The sequence below is a fragment of the Entelurus aequoreus genome, linkage group LG27, assembly GCF_033978785.1.
Source record: "Entelurus aequoreus isolate RoL-2023_Sb linkage group LG27, RoL_Eaeq_v1.1, whole genome shotgun sequence".
Lineage (NCBI taxonomy): Eukaryota > Metazoa > Chordata > Actinopteri > Syngnathiformes > Syngnathidae > Entelurus > Entelurus aequoreus.
In genome coordinates this window covers 9,377,300-9,403,458 of record NC_084757.1, presented here as the reverse complement: position 1 = coordinate 9,403,458, position 26,159 = coordinate 9,377,300, and the positions used below count along the sequence as shown (strand labels likewise).

Here is a 26,159-nt window from a genome sequence, read left to right as displayed (position 1 = left end):
CACGTGACTACATGGCGCCCTCTTCTGGGGAACGAGCGCCATCTCACCAGTCAATTCACTCAACAGGAAAGACACAATGTTGTGTAAGCTCGGTGGAACCTCCATTTACAAACTTAAGATCAGGGTTCTGAAATAGAAAAGTTTGTATAGTGGAGCAAATGTCGCTAATGTGACTAACACGTGACTACATGGCGCCCTCTTCTGGGGAACGAGCGCCATCTCACCAGTCAATTCACTCAACAGGAAAGACACAATGTTGTGTAAGCTCGGTGGAACCTCCATTTACAAACTTAAGATCAGGGTTCTGAAATAGAAAAGTTTGTATAGTGGAGCAAATGTCGCTAACGTGACTACATGGCGCCATCTTCTGGGGGAACAAGAGCGCCATCTCACCAGTCAATTCACTCAACAAGAAAGACACAATATTGTGTAAGCACGGTGGAACCTCCATTTACAAACTTAAGATCAGGGTTCTTAAATAGAAAAGTTTGTATAGTGGAGCAAATGTCGCTAATGTGACTAACACGTGACTACATGGCGCCCTCTTCTGGGGAACGAGCGCCATCTCACCAGTCAATTCACTCAACAGGAAAGACACAATGTTGTGTAAGCACGGTGGAACCTCCATTTACAAACTTAAGATCAGGGTTCTTAAATAGAAAAGTTTGTATAGTGGAGCAAATGTCGATAACGTGACTACATGGCGCCATCTTCTGGGGGAACAAGAGCGCCATCTCACCAGTCAATTCACTCAACAAAAAAGACACAATGTTGTGTAAGCACGGTGGAACCTCCATTTACAAACTTAAGATCAGGGTTCTTAAATGGAAAAGTTTGTATAGTGGAGCAAATGTCGCTAACGTGACTAACATGTGACTACATGGCGCCCTCTTCTGGAGAACAAGAGCACCATCTCACCAGTCAACTCACTCAACAAAAAAGACACAATGTTGTGTAAGCACGGTGGAACCTCCATTTACAAACTTAAGATCAGGGTTCTGAAATAGAAAAGTTTGTATAGTGGAGCAAATGTCGCTAATGTGACTAACACGTGACTACATGGCGCCCTCTTCTGGGGGAACAAGAGCGCCATCTCACCAGTCAATTCACTCAACAAGAAAGACACAATGTTGTGTAAGCACGGTGGAACCTCCATTTACAAACTTAAGATCAGGGTTCTGAAATAGAAAAGTTTGTATAGTGGAGCAAATGTCGCTAATGTGACTAACACGTGACTACATGGCGCCCTCTTCTGGGGAACGAGCGCCATCTCACCAGTCAATTCACTCAACAGGAAAGACACAATGTTGTGTAAGCACGGTGGAACCTCCATTTACAAACTTAAGATCAGGGTTCTGAAATAGAAAAGTTTGTATAGTGGAGCAAATGTCGCTAATGTGACTAACACGTGACTACATGGCGCCCTCTTCTGGGGAATGAGCGCCATCTCACCAGTCAATTCACTCAACAGGAAAGACACAATGTTGTGTAAGCACGGTGGAACCTCCATTTACAAACTTAAGATCAGGGTTCTTAAATAGAAAAGTTTGTATAGTGGAGCAAATGTCGCTAACGTGACTACATGGCGCCATCTTCTGGGGGAACAAGAGCGCCATCTCACCAGTCAATTCACTCAACAAAAAAGACACAATGTTGTGTAAGCACGGTGGAACCTCCATTTACATCTAAAGATCAGGGTTCTTAAATAGAAAACTTTGTATAGTGGAGCAAATGTCGCTAACGTGACTAACACGTGACTACATGGCGCCATCTTCTGGGGAACGAGCGCCATCTCACCAGTCAATTCACTCAACAGGAAAGACACAATGTTGTGTAAGCTCGGTGGAACCTCCATTTACAAACTTAAGATCAGGGTTCTTAAATAGAAAAGTTTCAATAGTGGAGCAAATGTCGCTAACGTGACTACATGGCGCCATCTTCTGGGGGAACAAGAGCGCCATCTCACCAGTCAATTCACTCAACAAGAAAGACACAATGTTGTGTAAGCACGGTTGAACCTCCATTTACAAACTTAAGATCAGGGTTCTGAAATAGAAAAGTTTGTATAGTGGAGCAAATGTCGCTAATGTGACTAACACGTGACTACATGGCGCCCTCTTCTGGGGAACGAGCTCCATCTCACCAGTCAATTCACTCAACAAGAAAGACACAATGTTGTGTAAGCTCGGTGGAACCTCCATTTACAAACTTAAGATCAGGGTTCTGAAATACAAAAGTTAGTATAGTGGAGCAAATGTCGCTAATGTGACTAACACGTGACTACATGGCGCCCTCTTCTGGGGAACAAGAGCGCCATCTCACCAGTCAATTCACTCAAAAGGAAAGACACAATGTTGTGTAAGCACGGTGGAACCTCCATTTACAAACTTAAGATCAGGGTTCTGAAATAGAAAAGTTTGTATAGTGGAGCAAATGTCGCTAATGTGACTAACACGTGACTACATGGCGCCCTCTTCTGGGGAACGAGCGCCATCTCACCAGTCAATTCACTCAACAGGAAAGACACAATGTTGTGTAAGCACGGTGGAACCTCCATTTACAAACTTAAGATCAGGGTTCTGAAATAGAAAAGTTTGTATAGTGGAGCAAATGTCGCTTTATATATATATATATATATATATGTGTATATATATATAGCCTATATATATATATTAAGAGTATGTGAAAGTTTGACTACTACATTGTTTACTTCTGTGACGACCTCCTTAAAGTTTTGTAGTTAATCAGAAGTATGTGTCATTTTCATATTTTTTTTATGGTGAATGGATGTTTTTTTTTAAATAATAACCACAAAGTTGTGTTGTGTTGATTGGATTGCTTTGTTTGCTTTTGCACCATGAGCAGGGAAGGTTGTTTGCATTAGGTTGTATCAGTAAATGCTGCGGATGTCAGTGTACTTGGAGCAAAAATAAAAGGTACTTGACTTGATTAACTCATGTTGTACACTAGATGGCGACAAAAAGCAACATCTAAATTGAAAAGACCTTTAAATAGTCACGCATCCATACTTACTGTACACAAACATAACATCAACAGTAGGGCTGCACCACACCACACCATTCCATTGCGTTCTTGGGGGTAAACATTTCAATCACAATCCATACAAAACGATTCTCCATTCAAAATCAATCCTTTTTATTCTTTTATTTTTTTTTAAATAACATTGTGTGCCAGTTCCTTTGAAACTGTCATTGCTCAAAATTAATAATGAATCAAAATCAATGTTGTTATGAATTATTGCCCTATTCAAGCCTCCAATCACATCCAATATTTCAATTTGAAATATTTTTTGGGGAAAATATGACATATTTTTTGTTTGCCATAAAAAACAACGGACAAAAAGCATAAAACAAACCAAAAAAAAAAAAAAAACATGAAAAGAATCTTATAAATAACAAATAAATCTGAAAGTTGATCTAGAGATTTTGGTTTCAAAGTAAAAAAAAAAAAAAAAAATATATATATATAAAATATATATATATATATATATATATTTATATATATATATTTTTTTATTTTATTTTATTAGAAAGAAAAAAAAATAAAATAAATAAATATATATATATATATATATATATATATATATATATTTATATATATTTTTTTATTTTATTTTATTTTTATTTTATTTTATTAGAAAAAAAAATTATATATATATATATATATATATATATATATATATATATATATATATATATATATATATATATATTTATTTTTTTAAAAATTTAAATTATTATTATTTTTTATTTTTTTAACACAGTGTGGCCCTTTTAGACCCCCAAGATTTTTAGTGGATTTTTTTTTTCAAAACTTAATTGTTAAAAAATAATAATGAATCAAAATCAATGTTGTTATGAACTATTGACCTAGTGAAGCCTCCAATCAGATCAAATATTCCACTTTTAAAACATAAAAAAACAACGGACAAAAGGCTTAAAAAAAATACAAAAAAAAAACATGATAAGAAGCTTATGAATAATAAATACATCTGAAGTTGATCTAGAGATTTTGGTTTCAAAGTAAAAAAAAATTTAATAAATAAATAAATTATATATATATTTTTATTTTTATTTTTTACTTTTTTTTTTTTACTTTGACACCAAAATCTCTAGATCAACTTCAGATTGATTTATTATGTATACAAAAAATATACATATTAAAGAAAAAAAAAAATGTTAGCATGCTAACTTTTTTTTGTTGTTGCTAATTTTGCAACCGTTTACTCCAGAGTCATATAACTTGATACCTGATACATGTTAACTGTTAGCATGCTAACTTTTTTCTCTAATTTTGCAACCGTTTACCCCAGAGTCATATAACTTGATACCTGATACATGTTAACTGTTAGCATGCTAACTTTTTTCTCTAATTTTGCAACCGTTTACCCCAGAGTCATATAACTTGATACCTGATACATGTTAACTGTTAGCATGCTAACTTTTTTCCGCACATTTTGCAACCATTTACCCCAGAGTCATAAAATTTGCTACCTAATATATGTTAACTGTTAGCATGTTAACTTTTCCCTCCTTAATTTTGCAACCGCTTACCCCAGAGTCATGTAATTTGGTACTTGACATATGCTAACTGTTAGCATCTTAACTTCCCCCCCCCCTAATTTTGCAACCGCTTACCCCAGAGTCATGTAATTTGGTACTTAACATATGCTAACTGTTAGCATGTTAAAAAAATTTTTTTTTTTTTTTTGTTGCTAATTTTGCAGCCGTTTAACCCAGAATCATGTAACTTGGTACTTGACATAAGCTAATTGTCAGCATGCTAACCTTTTTTTTTGTGCTAATTTTGCAACCATTTACTCCAGAGTCATATAACTTGATACCTGATACATGTTAACTGTTAGCATGCTAACTTTTTTCTCTAATTTTGCAACCGTTTACCCCAGAGTCATATAACTTGATACCTGATACATGTTAACTGTTAGCATGCTAACTTTTTTTCTCTAATTTTGCAACCGTTTACCCAAGAGTCATATAACTTGATACCTGATACATGTTAACTGTTAGCATGCTAACTTTTTTCTCTAATTTTGCAACCGTTTACCCCAGAGTCATATAACTTGATACCTGATACATGTTAACTGTTAGCATGCTAACTTTTTTCCGCACATTTTGCAACCATTTATCCCAGAGTCATAAAATTTGCTACCTAATATCTGTTAGCATGTTAACTTTTCCCTCCTTAATTTTGCAACCGCTTACCCCAGAGTCATGTAATTTGGTACTTGACATATGCTAACTGTTAGCATCTTAACTTCCCCCCGCCCCTAATTTTGCAACCGCTTACCCCAGAGTCATGTAATTTGGTACTTAACATACCGTATTTCCTTGAATTGGCGCAGGGAATATAGTATTCGCACGTCTAGAATTACTGCCGGGTCAAACTCGTTTCTCAAAATAATTAACGCATGCTTGGCCTTATCGCCGGTTTATTATTGAAGCCGGATCAAATTCGTTTTGCAAAATATTAATTTTATTATCGCATGTCTATAATTTTCGCCGGGTCAAACTCGTTTCGCAAAATATTTAGCATATGGCTAGAACTTCCACCGGGTCAAATTCGTTACGTCACGAGTGACGCATCTGTCCTCATTTTCAAAATGGAGGAAGTTGATTTCAGTAGTTTACAATTGCACAAAGGAAAAAAGATAAAGAGCTATTCAGTAGGATTTAAGGTCCAAGCTATTGAATACCGGTACAGTATGTTAAAGAGAACAGTAAGCAGCTATGTTTTATTAATATACCGTAGCTGCGTGTGTGAAATACTGTATAAGTCATTAAATGACTCCCGCCTCCTGGTGGTAGAGGGCGCTGCCGCGCTAGTGATCCTTCTTGCGACTTCCGGTACTGCAGAAGAAGTGAACACACGCAGCAAGAGATTTTTTTTTTTTAAACAAGGAGGATTACATACCGGTATCTAAAATAAAACAGTTTTCTAAACTGGACTTTCAATGGAAGCAGGAGGTAATAATTAAAGGAATATCTCCATCGAGACAGAGACTTTTAAAACGGAAAAAAGAAAATAATGAAGACTTCTATAAACAAGTTATCGATGCTTTTGGTCAGAAGGAGCTGCAAATTGACTCCATTTATAAGTACAGGTAAGACCATAATAACGTTTTTTTTTTATTAAATGTGCTTTTCGTGATGGTATGCTTACATCACACTCAAAGCGCACGCCTAAATTTTATGGATTCCTTCCGGTAAACGCAGGAGTGACAGGAGGTTTTAAATTAATTAACGCCCCTGCGGCTATTCAAGGAAATACGGTATGCTAACTGTTAGCATGTTAAATTTTTGTTTTGTTTTTTTTTTGCTAATTTTGCAGCCGTTTAACCCAGAATCATGTAACTTGGTACTTGACATAAGCTAATTGTCAGCATGCTAACCTTTTTTTTTTTGTGCTAATTTTGCAACCGTTTACCCCAGAGTCATATAACTTGGCACTTGACAGCTGCTAACTTTTAGCATGCTTACTATTTTTTGGCTGATTTTGCAAGAAACCATTTATGTATGCAAGTCATGTAACTTGGTACTGGACATGTGCTAACTGTTGGCATGCTAATGTTAGCATGCTTTTGATAGACAGCATTTCGAAGTGTTTCACAACAAATCCCTTCACGCTATTTACGTGTGCACGTCAACAAACGAGCTGGCGTCTCTCTTCTTGTTGAAACTTCGTCATATGAGCTGGCCTGCTATATATGTGTGTGTGTGTGTGTGTGTCTGTTCTTGTATTTCTAGCCTTCTTGAGACATGAAGGAAAAGTATCTTCCATATGAGGAGGTGTGAACAAGTGATGACATAAATCAATAACATTGCATCTAATAGACAATGTCTCATTTGTGGTGACATCTATCAAAATGAGGGTGGTCCCAAAAAGGAGGGATTTTTCACATTGACTGTGTGTCGCTTTTAAAAGTGCTCCACCCTCTGGTCTTGTAAAACAGTGAAATTTTTTGAGTAAAATGATGACTTGTCGTAATTTTGCCAAGTAAAATTCCGATTATTATCATAATATTGCCAACATTCTCATGTTTTCTTATAAAACTGTGACATTTGTCGAGTAAAATTACGACTCTTTTCATAAAATTGCCAAAATGTTAAGCTTTTCTAGAATAATTTCGACTCTTATTGAGTGAAATTCCAACTTTTATCATAATATTGCACACATGTTCAGTTTTTCTTGTAACATTTTGACTAGCGTTGAGTAAAATGACAATTTTTATTATAACACTGCAAAAATTCTAAGTTTTACTTGTGAAATTGTGACCTTTTTCTTGTGAAATTCCAACTCATTTTTTCACAACAAGCTTTTTTATATTTGCATAGTATGTATATATTATTAATGTTGTAAATACACATCTTTATATATCTAGAAAGGGTGGTCCTAAAGAGGGAGGCATTTTTCTCAGGTCTCAGGAAGGTAAGAAATACAAGAATGTGGGTGTTTGTGTGTGTGTGTGTCTGTGTGCGAATGTGTGTATGTGTGTGTGTGTGTGTGTTCTTGTATCATGTGTCGCTTTTAAAAGTGCTCCCCCTCCGGTCAACATATGAAATAACAAGTGTGTGTAAGAAATTGAAATGCGCCACCTTTGGCCAAAGTTAATTTAAAAAAATAAAATAAAATATGTATATAGAGACATACTGTAATAACTTGAAGTAAATAATGAAGATTAAAAACCAATTACAAACAAAAAATTCCCCCAAAAATAAATTAACTTAAAGCAGTCTTTTTCTCACAATGTGTCCATTTTCTTTGTTTCTGTAATATTGCAATATTTTCTTGTAAAATGGTTACTTTTTTTTAATGTAAAATTATTACTTTTTAATGCAAAACGGTGACATTTGTCATATAAAATTCTGACGTTTATCAAAATATTGTCAATTTTTTGTTGTTCTTGTCAAATAGTGACGTTTTTTTGAGTAAAATTATGACTTTTGTCATAATTTTGCAGAGTAAAATTCAGATTATCATTATAATATTGCCAAAAAGTGCATGCTTTCTTATAAAATTGTGACATTTGTCGAGTAAAATTACGACTCTTTTCGTAAAATTGCCAAAATGTTAAGCTTTTCTTGAATAATTTCGACTCTTATTGAGTAAAATTCCAACTTTTATCATAATATTGCACACATGTTCAGTTTTTCTTGTAACATTTTGACTAGCGTTGAGTAAAATGACAATTTTTATTATAACACTGCAAAAATTCTAAGTTTTACTTGTGAAATTGTGACCTTTTTCTTGTGAAATTCCAACTCATTTTCACAACAAGCTTTTTTATATTTGCATAGTATGTATATATTATTAATGTTGTAAATACACATCTTTATATATCTAGAAAGGGTGCTCCTAAAGAGGGAGGCATTTTTCAGAGGTCTCAGGAAGGTAAGAAATACAAGAATGTGGGTGTTTGTGTGTGTGTGTGTGTGTGTGTGTGTGTGTGTGTGTGTGTGTGTGTGTGTGTGTGTGTGTGTGTGTGTGTGTGTGTGTGTGTGTGTGTGCGTGTCACAGCAGCTGCAGGTTGTTTGGAATCTGACTGGAGGCCGGCGTCACCCCCAAAAATAACCCTTGCAGCGTGACAGTGACTTTGCACCAGCCTGCCTCCTCCATGTTGCCACAAACAACAGCCGCCAGCCGCAGGATGAGTTGCCGTTTCCTCCTCGCCGCGTCCCCGGTGAGTTTGTTTGCGTGCGGTTACACTTCCCACTCTTTTTTTTTTTTTTTACGAGGGGAAACGCTCGTCGACTCAGACGCGCTTGGAGGCGTGTGATCTAGTTTGTTTTGTGTCGGAGACGTCACAAGATGGTTCCCAGCTTGTATGAAAGTGAAGACGACTAATAACAATCTGCTTCTGTTTACCTGCTAGAATACCACACCAGTCCCTCCTGGTGTTCGCTGGCTTTTTTGGGGGGGATTGTTGTGGCCTAAAATGTCTGGATTTGCAGACGCTTTTTGAGAAAGTTGCAACGTTTTGAGGCTTTTTAAAAAAAAATTTAAATCCACTTGTGATCACTGTTTTGACCTCAAAAAGTGTCTTTCAACAAATACAAATACACTATATTGCCAAAAGTATTTGGCCACCTGCCTTGACTCACATATGAACTTGAAGTGCCATCCCATTCCTAACCCGTAGGGTTCAATATGACCTTTAGCAGCTATTACAGCTTCAACTTTTCTGGGAAGGCTGTCCACAAGGTTGCGGAGTGTGTTTATAGCAATTTTCCACCATTCTTCCAAAAGCGCATTGGTGAGGTCACACACTGATGCCTGGCTCTCAGTCTCCGTTCTAATTCATCCCAAAGGTGTTCTATCGGGTTTCAGGTCAGGACTCTGTGCAGGCCAGTCAAGTTCATCCACACCGGACTCTGTCATCCATGTCTTTATGGACCTGGCTTTGTGCACTGGTGCACAGTCATGTTGGAAGAGGAAGGGGCCCGCTCCAAACTGTTCCCACAAAGTTGGGAGCATGGAATTGTCCTAAATATTTTGGTATCCTGGAGCATTCAAAGTTCCTTTCACTGGAACTAACTCCTGAAAAACAACCACACACCATAATTCCTCCTCCACCAAATTTCACACTCGGCACAATACAGTCCGAAATGTGCCAGAGAGATTTTTTTATTTTTTTTCCCCATAAAAAATACAATCGTGTGCTTACGGACTGTATCCCTGCAGACTTGATTGCTCTATATTGATATATAATGTATATATTGTTTTTTTTTTTATGTTGATTTAATTTAAAAAATAAAAAATTAAAAAAAAAATTTTTTATTTTTTTTTTAAATTTCTTGTGCGGCCCGGTACCGGTCCGCGGCCCGGTGGTTGGGGACCACTTATGTAGATGACCATAGTAACTAATTAGATGACCATAGTAACTAATTTGGTTACCATAGTAACTGGTCTATCATCCAAAAGCGCAGATTCCCACCATTGAAATACTTAGTGTAGTTGAAGACTTACGGTCATTAGAAAACATGAGTGCACATCATAATGGCAGCTACACTTTCCATCTTAAAGATGTAAAAAAATTATTTGAAATTTGAAAAAAATGATCAAGACAGCCATGACATGATGTTCTTTACAAGTGTATGTACACTTTTGACCACGACTGTATGTATATATATATATACACACATACACATGTAAATATGTACACATACATACAGTATATGTGTAATACGTGTAACAATATTTCCTACTTTGTTTTGCAGGTGAAAGATTAGTTGTCTGTTGAAGCTGAGGATGGTGCGCAATGTGGACGACCTGGACTTCTGCCTGGCCTCGCACCCGCAGAGCATCCTGGAGGGCCTGCGCTCGCTCTGCTCCCAGCCCAAACTGGTGGACGTGACGCTGAGCGCCGGGGGACGCGACTTCCCGTGCCACCGCGGCGTGCTGGCCCTCTGCAGCTCCTACTTCCGCTGCATGTTCTCGGGCGACTTCGTGGAGAGCATCGCGGCGCGGGTGGAGCTTCCCGACGTGGACCCGGATATTTTGGGTCGCTTGCTGGACTTCGCCTACACGGGCAAGCTGACCATCAACCAGAGCAACGTGGAGGGCCTCATCCAAACCTCCAGCCGGCTGCAGTTCCAGGCGGTCCGAGCCGTGTGCAGCCGCTACCTCCAGAACCAGATCGACGCCACCAACTGTTTGGGAATCCTGGAGTTCGGCGAGATCCACGGCTGCCCGGAGGTGATGGCCAAAGCGCGGGCCTTCCTCTTGGAGAACTTTGAGGCCGTCCAGCAGGGCGAGGAGTTCCTCCTGCAGGAAAAGGAGCGGCTGGCGTCCTGCCTGCGCGACGAGGGACTACAAGTCCGCTCCGAGTGCGCCCGTGTGGAGGCCATCCTCAAATGGGTCGGCCACCACCAGGAGTCTCGGCTCTGCCACCTCCCAGAACTTCTGGGCCTGTGCCGCCTGGCCCTGCTCAGCCTGGACTACCTGAGCGGGAGTCTGCTGCAGGACGGTCTGGTGCAGGCGTCTGCCAGCTGCAGGGAGGCCGTGGAGAAAGTCCACATGGAGGTTTGTCTGAACCCTTTGCAGGACTAGAGAGGCTGGTGCATCAGATCTACTCCAATGTGACCAGAGCTCCTGTTCCCACCCTTAGCCTTACAACGTGTTAGCATCACTGTCAGGTAGGGAGGGTAGGATGCCAAATTCGGTTACTTTATAGCAGGGGTCACCAACGCGGTGCCCGCGGGCACCAGGTAGCCCGTAAGGACCAGATGAGTAGCCCGACGGCCTGTTCTAAAAATAGCTCAAATAGCTCAAATAGCAGCACTTACCAGTGAGCTGCCTCTATTTTTAAAATTGTATTTATTTACTAGCAAGCTGGTCTCGCTTTGCCCGACATTTTTAATTCTGAGACAAAACTCAAATAGAATTTGAAAATCCAAGAAAATATTTTAAAGACTTGGTCTTCACTTGTTTAAATAAATTCATACATTTTTTTACTTTGCTTCTTATAACTTTCAGAAAGACAATTTCAGAGAAAAAATACAACCTTAAAAATTATTTTAGGATTTTTAAACACATATACCTTTTTACCTTTTAAATTCCTTCCTCTTCTTTCCTGACAATTTAAATCAATGTTCAAGTAAATTTTTATTTTTTTATTGTAAAGAATAATAAATAAATTTTAATTTAATTCTTCATTTTAGCTTCTGTTTTTTCAACAAAGAATATTTGTGAAATATTTCTTCAAACTTATTAAGATTAAAATTCAAAAAAATTATTCTGGCAAATCTAGAAAATCTGTAGAATCAAATTTAAATCTTATTTCAAAGTCTTTTGAATTTATTTTAAAATTTTTGCTCTGGAAAATCTAGAAGAAGTAATGATTTGTCTTTGTTAGAAATATAGCTTGGTCCAATTTGTTATATATTCTAACAAAGTGCAGATTGGATTTTAACCTATTTAAAACATGTCATCAAAATTCTAAAATTAATCTTAATCAGGAAAAATTACTAATGATGTTCCATAAATTCTTTTTTTAAGTTTTTCCTCTTCTTTTTTTCGGTTGAATTTTGAATTTTAAAGAGTCGAAATTGAAGATAAACTATGTTTCAAAATTTAATTGTCATTTTTTTCATGTTTTCTCCTCTTTTAAACCATTCAATTAAGTGTAAATATCCTTAATTATTAATAATAACAAAGAGTTAAAGGTAAATTGAGCAAATTGGCTATTTCTGGCAATTTATTTAAGTGTGTATCAAACTGGTAGCCCTTCGCATTAATCACTACCCAAGAAGTAGCTCTTGCTTTCAAAAAGGTTGGTGACCCCTGCTTTATAGGATAGGATAGGTCTTTATTGTCATTGCACAAGTACAACAAAACTTTGTTTTCAGCACAAACCCGTTCAAGATGAGACAAACAAACAGTGTACAGGGTTACAGAACAGGAACGCTGATGGGTCGCCACAAGGCGCCCCGTAAAAGACGGGAAAAAGGTCAACGCTGGGGGAGGATGAGTGAAAACATGTGGAGGTATCCAGCAACAGAGGGGAGGGAGTGGGGGGGCCATGGTGGCAGGCCGCAGCTCTCAGGCGCTGCCCATCCTTTCATCACCCCTATGGGATTTGCGGGATTAGGTACCGATCAAATTCTACCAAACGTGTACAGTAAAGTCAAACGGTACCATACCTTTGTTACATCATGCCTGGTTACAGACGCAAACACTTTGGCAAGGAAACAAGCACTCATAGTGGCCTCTGGGTAATGTTGCAATTTTTCATGCCAACAAAGCAAGCATGCCTGATAGAAAGCGCTCAAAAGTAAGGCTCCACTTTTAGCTCATTGCTAATTTACATTGGATGCTGATTAGCATTAGCCATTTTTACATGGTGATTTCAACACCTCCAAATTTGGTCATTGAAAAGGTGCACTTTACAATCAAACAGCTGGTGTGTACTAAGTACAATACTTACAGTATTACCACTTTGTAGGACGCAACAAAAGACAAGAGTGGCACCGACCAGGCACCGTTTTTACCCAAAATCCAACGGTGCCATGTTACGGTTCCTGGGTTGCACGTGATATCTTCGCACTTCGACAAATGCCGATCACTCCAGCACATACTTGCCAACCCTCCCGTTTTTAGCGGGAGAATCCCGGTATTCAGCGCCTCTCCCGACAACCTCCCGGCAGAGATTTTCTCCCGACAAACTCCCGGTATTCAGCCGGAGCTGGAGGCCACGCCCCCTCCAGCTCAATGCGGACCTGAGTGGGGACAGCCTGTTCTCACGTCCGCTTTCCCACAATATAAACAGCTTGCCTGCCCAAAAACGTCATAACATCTACGGCTTTTAGAGAGTAGAGTGCACAACAAGGAGAGAGAGTTCTTGGTTTCTTATGTGGGTTTATTGTTAGGCATTTTCATTAACGTCCTCCCAGCGCGGTAACAACACACAACAACAGCAGTCACGTTTAGTCTACCGTAAAGCAGTTCGTCTGCAGTAAACAGCAATGTTGTGACACTCTTAAACAGGACAATACTGCCATCTACTGGATAGCCTGCAGAACACTGAAATTCAAGTATTTTATTTATATGTATAATAAAATAAAATTAAAATAAATAAAAAAAATAAAAAATAAAAAATAAAAAAAAAATTAAAAAAAAAAATATATATATATATATATATATATATATATATATATATATATATATATATATATATATATATATATATATATAGCTAGAATTCACTGAAAGTCAAGTATTTCATACATATATATATATATTATATATACATATATATATATATATATATATATATATATATGAAATACTTGATTTGGTGAATTCTAGCTGTAAATATACTCTCCTCTTCCATTTAAATCATTTGGTTTATGCCCTCAATGCCTTCTTGTGTCCGGAGACTCACTCCCTCACTTTGTAAACAATAATAAAAACAACTCGAAAAAATGTTGTAATAATAACTGTAGAAAATATAATAGCGATTTAATTGCTTTAATATCGTTTATTTACTAATGCTATATAGGTAGATGTCGATTTTATCTAGGGATGGGTACTATTGATACGGTACCAATTCCCGGTACCTTGGAATCGATACTGGTACTTCATGGTACCCATTTTCGGAACTTTTGTTAGTAAATATAAATAGTTATTGTTAATAAAAATTAGGGATGTCTGATAATGGCTTTTTGCCAATATCCGATATTCCGATAATGTCCAACTCTTAATTACCGATACCGATATCAACCGATGCCGATACCAACCGATACCGATATATACAGTCGTGGAATTAACATATTATTAATTTGGACAACCAGGTATGGTGGAGATAAGGTCCTTTTTAAAATAAATAAATAAATAAATAAAATAAGATAAATAAATCAAAAACATTTTCTTGAATAAAAAAGAAAGTAAAACAATATAAATACAGTTCCATAGAAACTAGTAATTAATGAAAATGAGTAAAATGAACTGTTAAAGTTTAGTACTATTAGTGGACCAGCAGCACGCACAATCATGTGTGCTTACGGACTGTATCCCTTGCAGACTGTATTGATATATATTGATATATAATGTAGGAAGCAGAATATTAATAACAGAAAGAAACAACCCTTTTGTGTGAATGAGTGTAAATGGGGGAGGGAGGTTTTTTGGGTTGGTGCACTAATTGTAAGTGTATCTTGTGTTTTTTATGTTGATTTAATTAATTTAAAAAAAGAAATTAAAAAAAAGATACAGATTAAAAAAAAACCGATACCGATAATTTTCGGTATTACATTTTAAAGCATTTATCGGCCGATAAATGCATCTCTAATAAAAATAAATGTTTCAATTGCAACATTTAAAAATGAGCTGATTATGATAACTGCTGTTGTATATTGCTTTATTGTCAAAAGTGGTAAAGGAATGGCTAAATCAGGCTAGAATGAAGGTTTTAGAATGGCCTTCCCAAAGTCCTGACTTTGTAAATGTGTGGACAATGCTGAAGAAACAAGTCCATGTCAGAAAACCAACAAATTTAGCTGAACTGCACCAATTTTGTCAAGAGGAGTGGTCAAAAATTCAAGCAGAAACTTGTGGATGGCTACCAAAAGCTACTTTTGACCCAGCACATTTGCTCACATTTTCAGTAGACCCATAATAAATTCATAAAAGAAGCAAACTTCATGAATGTTTTTTTGTGAGCAACAAGTATGTGCTCCAATCACTACATCACAACAAAATAAGAGTTATAGAAATGATTGTAAACTCAAGACAGCCATGACATGATGTTCTTTACACGTGTATGTACACTTTTGACCAGGACTGTACAACAAATCTGTGTGGTGGTTGATCATGCATGTTAGAGAGGATCTGGATAAAGGTGTGCACGCTCATTCTATGACTGCCCACAGAAAATGCACTTGGTCTCGGAGTGCACGGGTCGAGTCAACCCGTCGGCAAGTCCCCAGCCCAACCTGCAGGAGGTGCTGTTCGTCATGGGGGGTCGTTCCCTGGACGACGAAAACTCGGACGAAGACTCGGACGAAGACGACGAGCCAAGTCTGCGCGAGAGGAGGCCGCAGCCCGGGAACTGCACCTTCTACAACACCAAGACAAGTTAGATTTCAGTCTTCTTCTTGCTCACTTCCAGGCATGTCCGAGGTTTCTCATTGTCATGCCATCGGGTTGAGTTTTTCCCTTGGATCTGAGCCCAGGATGTCGTTGTGTTTGTGCATCCCTTTGAGACACTATATAAGTAGACATTGATTGATAAACATTCATTTCCGTGTCTAAATGATCAATTACGTGATTTTTAATAAAATAACAGCTTGTAATTATTGGGAGTCGAACGGAGAGTGTCAAGATATGGAGCTAACTTAGTTTTCTTAGCAGCAATGGAGCAGCGTCCTCACAGGGCAGCACCCAAATGAGTCCCGCGAAAACCCGTCCAACAGGAACTCGAACAATAACAAAAGTTATTGGCGGTATAGCTCGGTCGGTAGCAACTTGAGGGTTCCAGGTTCGATCCCCGGCTTCCGCCATCCCAGTCACTGCCGTCGTGCCCTTGGGCAAGACACTCCCAGTGCCACCCACACTGGTTTAAATGTAACTCAGATATTGGGTTTCACTATGTAGAAGCGCTTTGAGTCACTAGAGAAAAAGCGCTATATAAATATAATTCACTTCACTTCGAAAGTTCCCTGGGTGAGTTATGTAAACACCACTAAATCCATCCATCCAATTTAAAAAAAAATAGGATCCGCAGGTGCTCACCTAAACTAGATTGCAGGACAGTTAGCATAGTTAGCATCGTCTAGCTCAGGGATGTCAAACGTACGGCCCGAGGGCCGGATCAGGCCCGCGAACAGGTTTTATCCGGCCCGCGGGATGAGTTTGCTAGGTATATAAAATTAACCTGAAATTTTGGAATGAAAGAAACAGCTGTTCTAAATGTCTCCACTGGATGTCGCAATAGCAATTATTTGTATCTTTGTAGATGATGTTACATATGTACAAAATAAACCACATGTTAGTACATCAGTCGAGGAAAATGATCAAACTACATAAATAACATCCTGTAATTTTAATTTTAATTTTTTTTTAAATCTTGATAGATTGAAATTTAACACCAATGAGTTGATGAACATTGATGATTATCACATAATTTATTCAGAAAATGTAAATAACGACAAATAAAGATAGAATACCATTAGCCGCAACATGTAATTGTAAAAAAAACAACAACAAAAAATTAGGATTTGTACATTTTCAGAATGTGCTTGTTCTATTTTTAAACAAAGAAAACAATATGAAGTTGTCTTTATTTTTAAGTTATTGTGCCGTGATTTTACCAGTCCGGCCCACTTGGGAGTAGATTTTTCTCCATGTGGCCCCCCATCTAAAATGAGTTTGACACCCCTGGTCTAGCTAGTTTACTTCTTGTCCCATGGCCTTCGCTTTTGATTGATTGATTGATTGATTGAAACTTTTATTAGTAGATTGCACAGTACAGTACATATTCCGTACAATTGGCCACTAAATGGTAATACCCGAATAAGTTTTTCAACTTGTTTAAGTCGGGGTCCACATTCATCAATTCATGGTACAAATATATACTATCAGCATAATACAGTCATCACACAAGTTAATCATCAGAGTATTGTGGAAGGATGCATATGTGTTTAACAGTTCTTTCTTTTTACATAGCCATGTTTAGAGTAGCTAGTACTTTTCCTTTGTTTATTCTACCAGTCTCTCTTTGTCTTCAGATTGTCTGTTTAGTGTCTTACGTTGGAATGTGAAGACAACCCCCACGTCTCTCTCCTTATCAGTGTTGAGAGGGGGGAGATGGAGGCTTTCTTTGTGTGACAAGAAGTTGGTTTTCCCCTTGGAATGCCGGATCAACTAGAGTAGCTGATATGAATGTATTGGTTAAGCTGATCTCCTAAAGCTTTGGTGTAAACTTGAAAATATTCCAATTCTGTCTTGATGGTCCTTCTTACTCAGCATATATGTCATCGAAAGAACTTTGGATTGACCAGTAAGTTAGATTCCCTTGGAGGAAGAACTGGTTTGACGCAACAGTATATACATTGAATTATTTACATTATTTACAATCCGGGGGGGCGGGATGTGGAGTGGGTGGGAGGGTTAGGTTTGGTTGATATCAGCACTTCAGTCATCAACAATTGCATCATCAGAGAAATGGACATTGAAAGAGTGTAGGTCTGACTTGGTAGGATATGTACAGCGAGCAGAGAACATAGTGAGCTCAGAAAGCATAAGAACAAGTATATACTTTTGATTACTAGAAATGCACACAATTGCAGGAAATATAGTCTGGATTTCCTGAAAGGGAGCTCACATGGCTGCACTTCCTGTCCCAATACTTTCCTCCATACATTGTCATCTCTGCCGGACTATTAATACTTTCCTCCATACATTGTCATCTCTGCTGGACTATTAATACTTTCCTCCATACATTGTCATCTCTGCTGGACTATTAATGTGTGCTGTCTTTGCAGAAGAGTGGCATGAACTCCCCAACTTCCCCAACCCCAACAAGTGGGGCTTCTCCATGGTGTCTCTCAACAATGATGTCTATGTCACAGGTGTGTGTGTGACCACTGTGCGTGTGTGTGCGTGTGTGTGTGTGTGTGTGTGTGTGTGTGTGTGTGTGTGTGTGTGTGTGTGTGTGTGTGTGTGTGTGTGTGTGTGTGTGTGTGTGACCACAGTGTGCGTGCGTGTGACCACTGTGTGTTTGTGTGTGTGGGTGTATGTGTGTGACCACTGTGTGTGTGTGTGGGTGTGACCACTGTGTGGGTGTGTGTGTGACGACTGTGTGTGTGTTACAGCTGTGTGTGTGTGACGAGTGTGCGTGCGTGTGACAACCGTGTGCATGTGACGAGTGTGACAAGTGCGTGTGTGACGACCGTGTGTGTGCGTGTGACGACTGTGCGTGTGACGACTGTGCGTGTGACGACTGTGTGTGTGACGACTGTGTGTGTGCGACGACTGTGTGTGTGTTACAGCTGTGCATGTGTGACGAGTGTGCGTGGGTGTAACGACTGTGTGCGTGTGGCGAGTGTGACAAGTGTGTGTGTGACGACGGTGTGTGTGTGACGACTGTGCGTGTGTGACGAGTGTGCGTGCGTGTGACGACTGTGTGCATGTGACGAGTGTGACAAGTGCGTGTGTGACGACTGTGTGACGACCGTGTGTGTGCGTGTGACGACTGTGCATGTGACGACTGTACGTGTGACGACTGTGTGTGTGTGACGACTGTGTGTGTGTGACGACTGTGCGTGTGACGACTGTGCGTGTGACGACTGTGTGTGTGACGACTGTGCTTGTGTGACAACTGTGTGTGTGTTACAGCTGTGCATGTGTGACGAGTGTGCGTGGGTGTAACGACTGTGTGCGTGTGGCGAGTGTGACAAGTGTGTGTGTGACGACGGTGTGTGTGTGACGACTGTGCGTGTGTGACGAGTGTGCGTGCGTGTGACGACTGTGTGCATGTGACGAGTGTGACAAGTGCGTGTGTGACGACTGTGTGACGACCGTGTGTGTGCGTGTGACGACTGTGCATGTGACGACTGTACGTGTGACGACTGTGTGTGTGTGACGACTGTGTGTGTGTGACGACTGTGCGTGTGACGACTGTGCGTGTGACGACTGTGTGTGTGACGACTGTGCTTGTGTGACAACTGTGTGTGTGTTACAGCTGTGCATGTGTGACGAGTGTGCGTGGGTGTAACGACTGTGTGCGTGTGGCGAGTGTGACAAGTGTGTGTGTGACGACGGTGTGTGTGTGACGACTGTGCGTGTGTGACGAGTGTGCGTGCGTGTGACGACTGTGTGCATGTGACGAGTGTGACAAGTGCGTGTGTGACGACTGTGTGACGACCGTGTGTGTGCGTGTGACGACTGTGCATGTGACGACTGTACGTGTGACGACTGTGTGTGTGTGACGACTGTGTGTGTTTTACAGCTGTGCATGTGTGACGAGTGTGCGTGGGTGTAACGACTGTGTGCGTGTGACGAGTGTGACAAGTGTGTGTGTGACGACTGTGTGTGTACGTGTGACGACTGTGTGCGTATGTGTGACGACCGTGTGCCTGTGACGCCCGTGTGCGTGTGACGACTGTGCGTGTGTTTGACAATTGTGCGTGTGTGTGACGATTGTGTGACAACTGTGTGTGTGTGACGACTGTGTGGGTGTGACAACTGTGTGTGTGTGTGATGATTGTGTGACAACTGTGTGTGTGTGTGTGACGACTGTGTGTGTGTGTGTGTGTGTGTGTAGACTGTACGTGTGTGACGATTGTGTGACGACTGTGAGTGTGTGTGTGTGTGTGTGTGTGTGTGTGACGACTGTGCGTGTGAGGACGACTGTGTGTGTGTTACAGCTGTGCGTGTGTGACGAGTGTGTGTGCGTGTGTGACGAATGTGTGTGCGTGTGACGACTGTGTGCGTGTGACGAGTGTGACAAGTGCAGGTGTGACGAGTGTGACGACCGTGTGGGTGCGTGTGACGACTGTGTGTGTGACGACTGTGCTTGTGTGACGACTGTGCTTGTGTGACGACTGTGTGTGTGTTACAGCTGTGCATGTGTGACGAGTGTGCGTGGGTGTAACGACTGTGTGTGTGTGACGAGTGTGACAAGCGTGTGCGTGTGACGACTGTGTATGTGTGACGACTGTGCGCGTATGTGTGACGACTGTGTGCGTGTGACGACTGTGTGCGTGTGACGAGTGTGACAAGTGTGTGTGTGTGTGACGACTGTGTGTGTGTATGTGTGACGACTGTGTGCGTATGACGACTGTGTGCGTGTGACGACTGTGCGTGTGTGTGACGATTGTGTGACAACTGTGTGTGTGCGTGTGTGTGTGTGAGACGACTGTGTGTGTGTGTGTGTGTGTGTGTGTGTGTGACCATTGTGTGACGAGTTTGTGTCTGTGCGCATGTGTGACGACTGCGTGTGTGTGACGACTATGCGTGTGAGTGACGACTGTGTGTGTGACGACTGTGTGTGTGTGTGACGACTGTGCGTGTGTGAGACGATTGTGCGCGTGAGTGATGACTGTGCGTGTGTGTGACGACTGTGTGTGAGTGACGACTGTGCGTGTGATTGAGGACTGTGCGTGTGATTGACGACTGCGTGTTTGTGACGACTGTGCGTGTGATTGACGACTGTGCGTGTTTGTGACGACTGTGCGTGTAAATGACGACTGTGCGTGTTTGTGCCGACCGTGCGTGTGATTGACGACTGTGCGTGTTTGTGCCGACTGTGCGTGTGATTGACGACTGTGCGTGTTTGTGCCGACTGTGCGTGTGATTGCCGACTGTGCGTGTTTGTGACGACTGTGCGTGTAAATGACGACTGTGCGTGTTTGTGCCGACTGTGCGTGTGATTGACGACTGTGCGTGTGATTGACGACTGTGCGTGTTTGTGCCGACTGTGCATGTGATTGACGACTGTGCGTGTGATTGACGACTGTGCGTGTGATTGACGACTGCGTGTTTGTGACGACTGTGTGTGATGTGACGACTGTGCGTGTGATTGACAACTGTGTGTGTTGGTGACGACTGTGCGTTTTTGTGACGACTGTGTGTGTGATTGACGACTGTGCGTGTTTGTGACGATTGTGCGTGTGATTGACGACTTTGCGTGTTTGTGCCGACTGTGCGTGTTTGTGACGACTGTGCGTCTGATTGACGATTGTGCGTGTGATTGACGACTTTGCGTGTTTGTGCCGACTGTGCGTGTGATTGACGACTGTGCGTGTTTGTGACGACTGTGCGTGTTTGTGACGACTTTGCGTGTTTGTGACGACTGTGTTTTTGTGACGACTGTGCGTGTGATTGACGACTGTGCGTGTGTGTGACGACTGTGCGTGTGTGTGACGATTGTGCGTTTTTGTGATGACCGTGCGTGTGTGTGATAACAGTGTGTGTGTGACGACTGTGTGTGTGTGTGTGTGTGTGTGTGTGACGACTGTGCGTGTGTGTTGACTGTGCGTGTGTGTATTGCTGAAGCGCAGCACCTTGACGGACAAAGCGTGTGTCTCACAGGAGGCTCGCGGGGCTCCAACACCAACACCTGGTCCACCACGGAGACATGGAAGTACATCACCAAGGAGGGGAGGTGGGTCACCGTGGCGCCCATGCTGCGCCCACGCACCAACCATTCGTCCGCGACGCTCAACGGCGAGATTTACGTCATCGGCGGTAAGAAATCACCGTAAACGACCCGGATTAACCTTTTTACCGCCAGGGTCTCTGATACGCTTCAGCTTAAAATCGTTAGCATCAACAGCTGTGGCTGTAGGCAACCTACTATTAGAGTTTTTACAAAGTCTAGTCTTACATGCGCATTAAAATGTTACAGAACCTTGTTTTGTTTACTATCAACTCAACAACATTGGTTGTGTAATACAGGGGCTCTTAACCTTTCTGACCTCGGGGCCCAACTTTTCCACTACAGAGGGACTCGGGGCCCACTCAAATAATAACACTCAATTAGTAATCCTACTCTTGATTTTAAATATTATTCAAAAATGATATCTAACCTACTTTAACAGGATAGAGCTTGCAAATGATATGAAAGCATGCGTTAGGATTATTATCAAGGCTTTGGTCAGACTGATTCCAAAAATCAATGCTAATTAAATATACTGCAAGATAAATAAATACATTATAACCACATGAGGGATAATTACCATTATATATATTTTTCTGAGATCAAGTGTAAATGAAAACACGGTTTCACCACTTTAGTCATAATTTTGGCGCTTAAATGATTTTTGAATGTGGCGCCAGACTCATTCTGTTTGATGTTGTCATTACTGCCACAAGTGGTGGGAAAGTGCATTACAACTGAGTACAGCTGAGGAACAGGTATTTTTTGGCAGCCCTCTCAAGAGGGCGCTCCCGGCCCAAAAATGGGACCCGGCCCTATCGGTTAAGAAAGACTGGTGTAATGTACTGAGCATTAAAAAAAGAAAGCTACCATTTCCTTTCCACTTTCTCATGCACTCCAAATCATGATTCGGACGTAAAAAATGAATATTTTCTGGAATACCTCACTCCAATCATGCACAAAATAATATACATATTCACATCCAAATCATGATTTTTATTCATCCCGATACTAAATCATAAAATAATTTTCAAAAATAAATGTATAAAAAATTGTATTTTTATTTTTAGTCATTATTTTATTTTTTTTTACAAAAAAATTTTTTAAATAAATTTTTAGGCCATCTCCCTGCAACTAGCTTATCTAAACAGTCAACTTTTATTATGACTATTATGCAAAATATTTTTTCTGTAATTCCGCAGCCATGTTCACCTTACAGTCATATACCTTTAGTATTTGAAACATGCTAACTGTATGCATGTTTACGTTAGCATGTTAGCATGCTAACATATAAGTGCTCGATTTTTGAGCTAATTTTGCAACGTTTACCTTACAGTCGCATAACTTGGTATGTGACACTTGTTAACTGCTAGCATGCTTATGTTAGCAGGCTAACCTTAAAGTGCTAACTTTTTTTTTTAGCTATTTGTACTTTTTTTTTCTTTCTGTAATTCCCCAGCCATACACCTTCGAGTCATATACCTTAGTATTTGAAACATGCTAACTGTATGCATGTTTACGTTAGCATGTTAGCATGCTAACATATAAGTGCTCGATTTTTTAGCTAATTTTGCAACGTTTACCTTACAGTCGCATATCTTGGTATGTGACACTTGTTAACTGCTAGCATGCTTATGTTAGCATGCTAACCTTAAAGTGCTAACTTTTTTTTTTAGCTATTTGTACTTTTTTTTCTTTCTGTAATTCCCCAGCCATACACCTTCAAGTCATATAACTTGGTATGTGACACATGCTAACTATTATCACGGTCACGCTAGCTTGCTAGCATGCTAACATTAGCGTGCCAACTTTTTGAGCTAGTTTTGCTACCGTTTACCCCAGAGTCATATAACTTGGTATGTGACACATGCTAACTATTATCATAGTCACGTTAGCGTGCTAGCATGCTAAAATTAGCGTGCTAACTTTTTGAGCTAGTTTTGCTACCGTTTACCCCAGAGTCATATAACTTGGTATTTGACACATACTAACTATTATTATAGTCACGTTAACTTGCTAGCATGCTAAAATTAGCATGCCAACTTTTTGAGCTAGTTTTGCTACCGTTTACCCCAGAGTCATATAACTTGGTATGTGACACATGCTAACTATTATCATAGTCACGTTAGCTTGCTAGCATGCTAAAATTAGCGTGCTAACTTTTTGAGCTAGTTTTGCTACCGTTTACCCCAGAGTCATATAACTTGGTATGTGACACATGCTAACTATTATCACGGTCACCCTAGCTTGCTAGCATGCTAACATTAGCGTGCTAACTTTTTGAGCTAGTTTTGCTACCGTTTACCCCAGAGTCATATTTACTTGGTATGTGACACTTGTTAACTTTTAGCATGCGAATGATAGCATGCTAGCTAGCTAACTTAAACATGCTAACTTTTTAATCTACTTTTCAACTTTTTTCTTGATTTACGAGGCCATACGCCTTACAGCCGTGTTAATTGACGCGTGAGACATGCTAACTGTTAGAATGCCATTGTTAGCACATTTTGCTAAGTGTTAGCATTTCAATGTGCGCATGCTAACATTTTAGGCTAGCTCTGTAATTCATTGTGTACAGTTACATCTGAAACTCACGGATTCAGACACTCGGCACCATCTACTAAGTACGGCGGCTTCCGGCGACCCCCGGCCGGAGGTCCAGGGCACAGATTCAGACTCAGAAAGACTCTTGAACGCATCATAATTAAATTATCCCCTCAACTCCCCCCTAAATGGATTAACTCACTGGAATAAAAAAGACAATATAACATACATCCATAAACGTGGACGCATGTGGAAAAGTGCAATATATTTATCTGTACAGTAATCTATTTTTGTATTTATTTATTTATATATATTTAGTTTATATATATGTATTTATATATATTTATTTATTTATATATGCACCTTATTGCTTTTTTATCCTGCACTACCATGAGTTTATATAACGATATTTCGTTCTTATCTGTGCTGTAAAGTTCAAATTTGAATGACAATAAAAAGGAATTCTAGTCTAGTCTAGTCTAGATAGTGTCAGGTTCAAACACAAGACATCTATTAAACAAGACTTTCTCCAACCACCTGACCACCACTTCCAGAGGGAAGTGGGTCGTAAACAGCGCTGCCTTTGGTTACAGAATAGTTCAAAAGAAGAGGTCGTCTGGAAATTGGGCAGATCCTTGCTTCTCTCCGCTTTGCAGTCCTTGGGTTAGAACAATATCTTTCTGTTGATTACCATGCATGAGAGAAAACAGGAACACCTTCATCTTGCTTCCCCCCCCCCCCCCCCCCCCGCCCTTACACAGTGGAGTTTTACGAGCCTTACTCTTGGTAGGTTTCAAAGACAGCTTTTGTCTTCTTGTCAGGAACTCAATGTAATACAAAGTTTTTGTGATAATTTAGAAACAATTATTCTAACACAGGGGTCACCAACGCGGTGCCCGCGGGCACCAGGTAGCCCGTAAGGAGCAGATGAGTAGCCCGCTGGCCTGTTCTAAAAATAGCTCAAATAGCAGCACTTACCAGTGAGCTGACTCTATTTTTTAAATTGTATTTATTTACTAGCAAGCTGGTCTCGCTTTGCTCGACATTTTTAATTCTAAGAGAGACAAAACTCAAATAGAATTTGAAAATCCAAGAAAATATTTTAAAGACTTGGTCTTCACTTGTATAAATAAATTCATTAATTTTTTTTACTTTGCTTCTTATAACTTTCAGAAAGACAATTTTAGAGAAAAAATAAAACCTTAAAAATTATTTTAGGATTTTTAAACACATATACATTTTTACCTTTTAAATTCCTTCCTCTTCTTTCCTGACAATTTAAATCAATGTTCAAGTAAATTTATTTTTTTTATTGTAAAGAATAATAAATACATTTTAATTGAATTCTTCATTTTAGCTTCTGTTTTTTCGACGAAGAATATTTGTGAAATATTTCTTCAAACTTATTATGATTAAAATTCAAAAAAATTATTCTGGCAAATCTAGAAAATCTGTAGAATCAAATTTAAATCTTATTTCAAAGTCTTTTGAATTTCTTTTAAAATGTTTGTTCTGGAAAATCTAGAAGAAATAATGATTTGTCTTTGTTAGAAATATAGCTTGGTCCAATTTGTTATATATTCTAACAAAGTGTAGATTGGATTTTAACCTATTTAAAACATGTCATCAAAATTCTAAAATTAATTTTAATCAGGAAAAATTACTAATGATGTTCCATAAATTATTTTTTTTAATTTTTTCAAAAAGATTCGAATTAGCTAGTTTTTCTCTTCTTTTTTTCAGTTGAATTTTGAATTTTAAAGAGTCGAAATTAAAGATAAACTATGTTTCAAAATTTAATTGTCATTTGTTTCGTGTTTTCTCCTCTTTTAAACCGTTCAATTAAGTGTAAATATCATTAATTAATAATAATAACATAGAGTTAAAGGTAAATTGAGCAAATTGGCTATTTCTGGCAATTTATTTAAGTGTGTATCAAACTGGTAGCCCTTCGCATTAATCACTACCCAAGAAGTAG

At 39.5% G+C, this 26,159-nt stretch overlaps 1 protein-coding gene across 2 annotated transcripts in view; it reads left to right on the top strand.

Annotated features, from left to right (window-relative positions):
• Window positions 1-5,646: 5,646 nt before the first annotated feature.
• Window positions 5,647-26,159, top strand: part of klhl30 (kelch-like family member 30) — a 28,473-nt gene continuing 7,960 nt past the window's right edge. The window contains exons 1-6 of one of the 2 annotated variants that reach the window (XM_062038354.1): window positions 5,647-5,736; window positions 8,557-8,719; window positions 10,257-11,061; window positions 15,408-15,612; window positions 18,021-18,107; window positions 21,571-21,726. In XM_062038354.1, coding sequence (XP_061894338.1) covers window positions 10,288-11,061; window positions 15,408-15,612; window positions 18,021-18,107; window positions 21,571-21,726 — 1,222 coding nt within the window. In that variant the 5' untranslated portion in view covers window positions 5,647-5,736; window positions 8,557-8,719; window positions 10,257-10,287. Of the gene's footprint in view, window positions 6,143-8,556; window positions 8,720-10,256; window positions 11,062-15,407; window positions 15,613-18,020; window positions 18,108-21,570; window positions 21,727-26,159 lie in introns of both variants that reach the window. The other variant, XM_062038353.1, reaches the window with a different exon arrangement.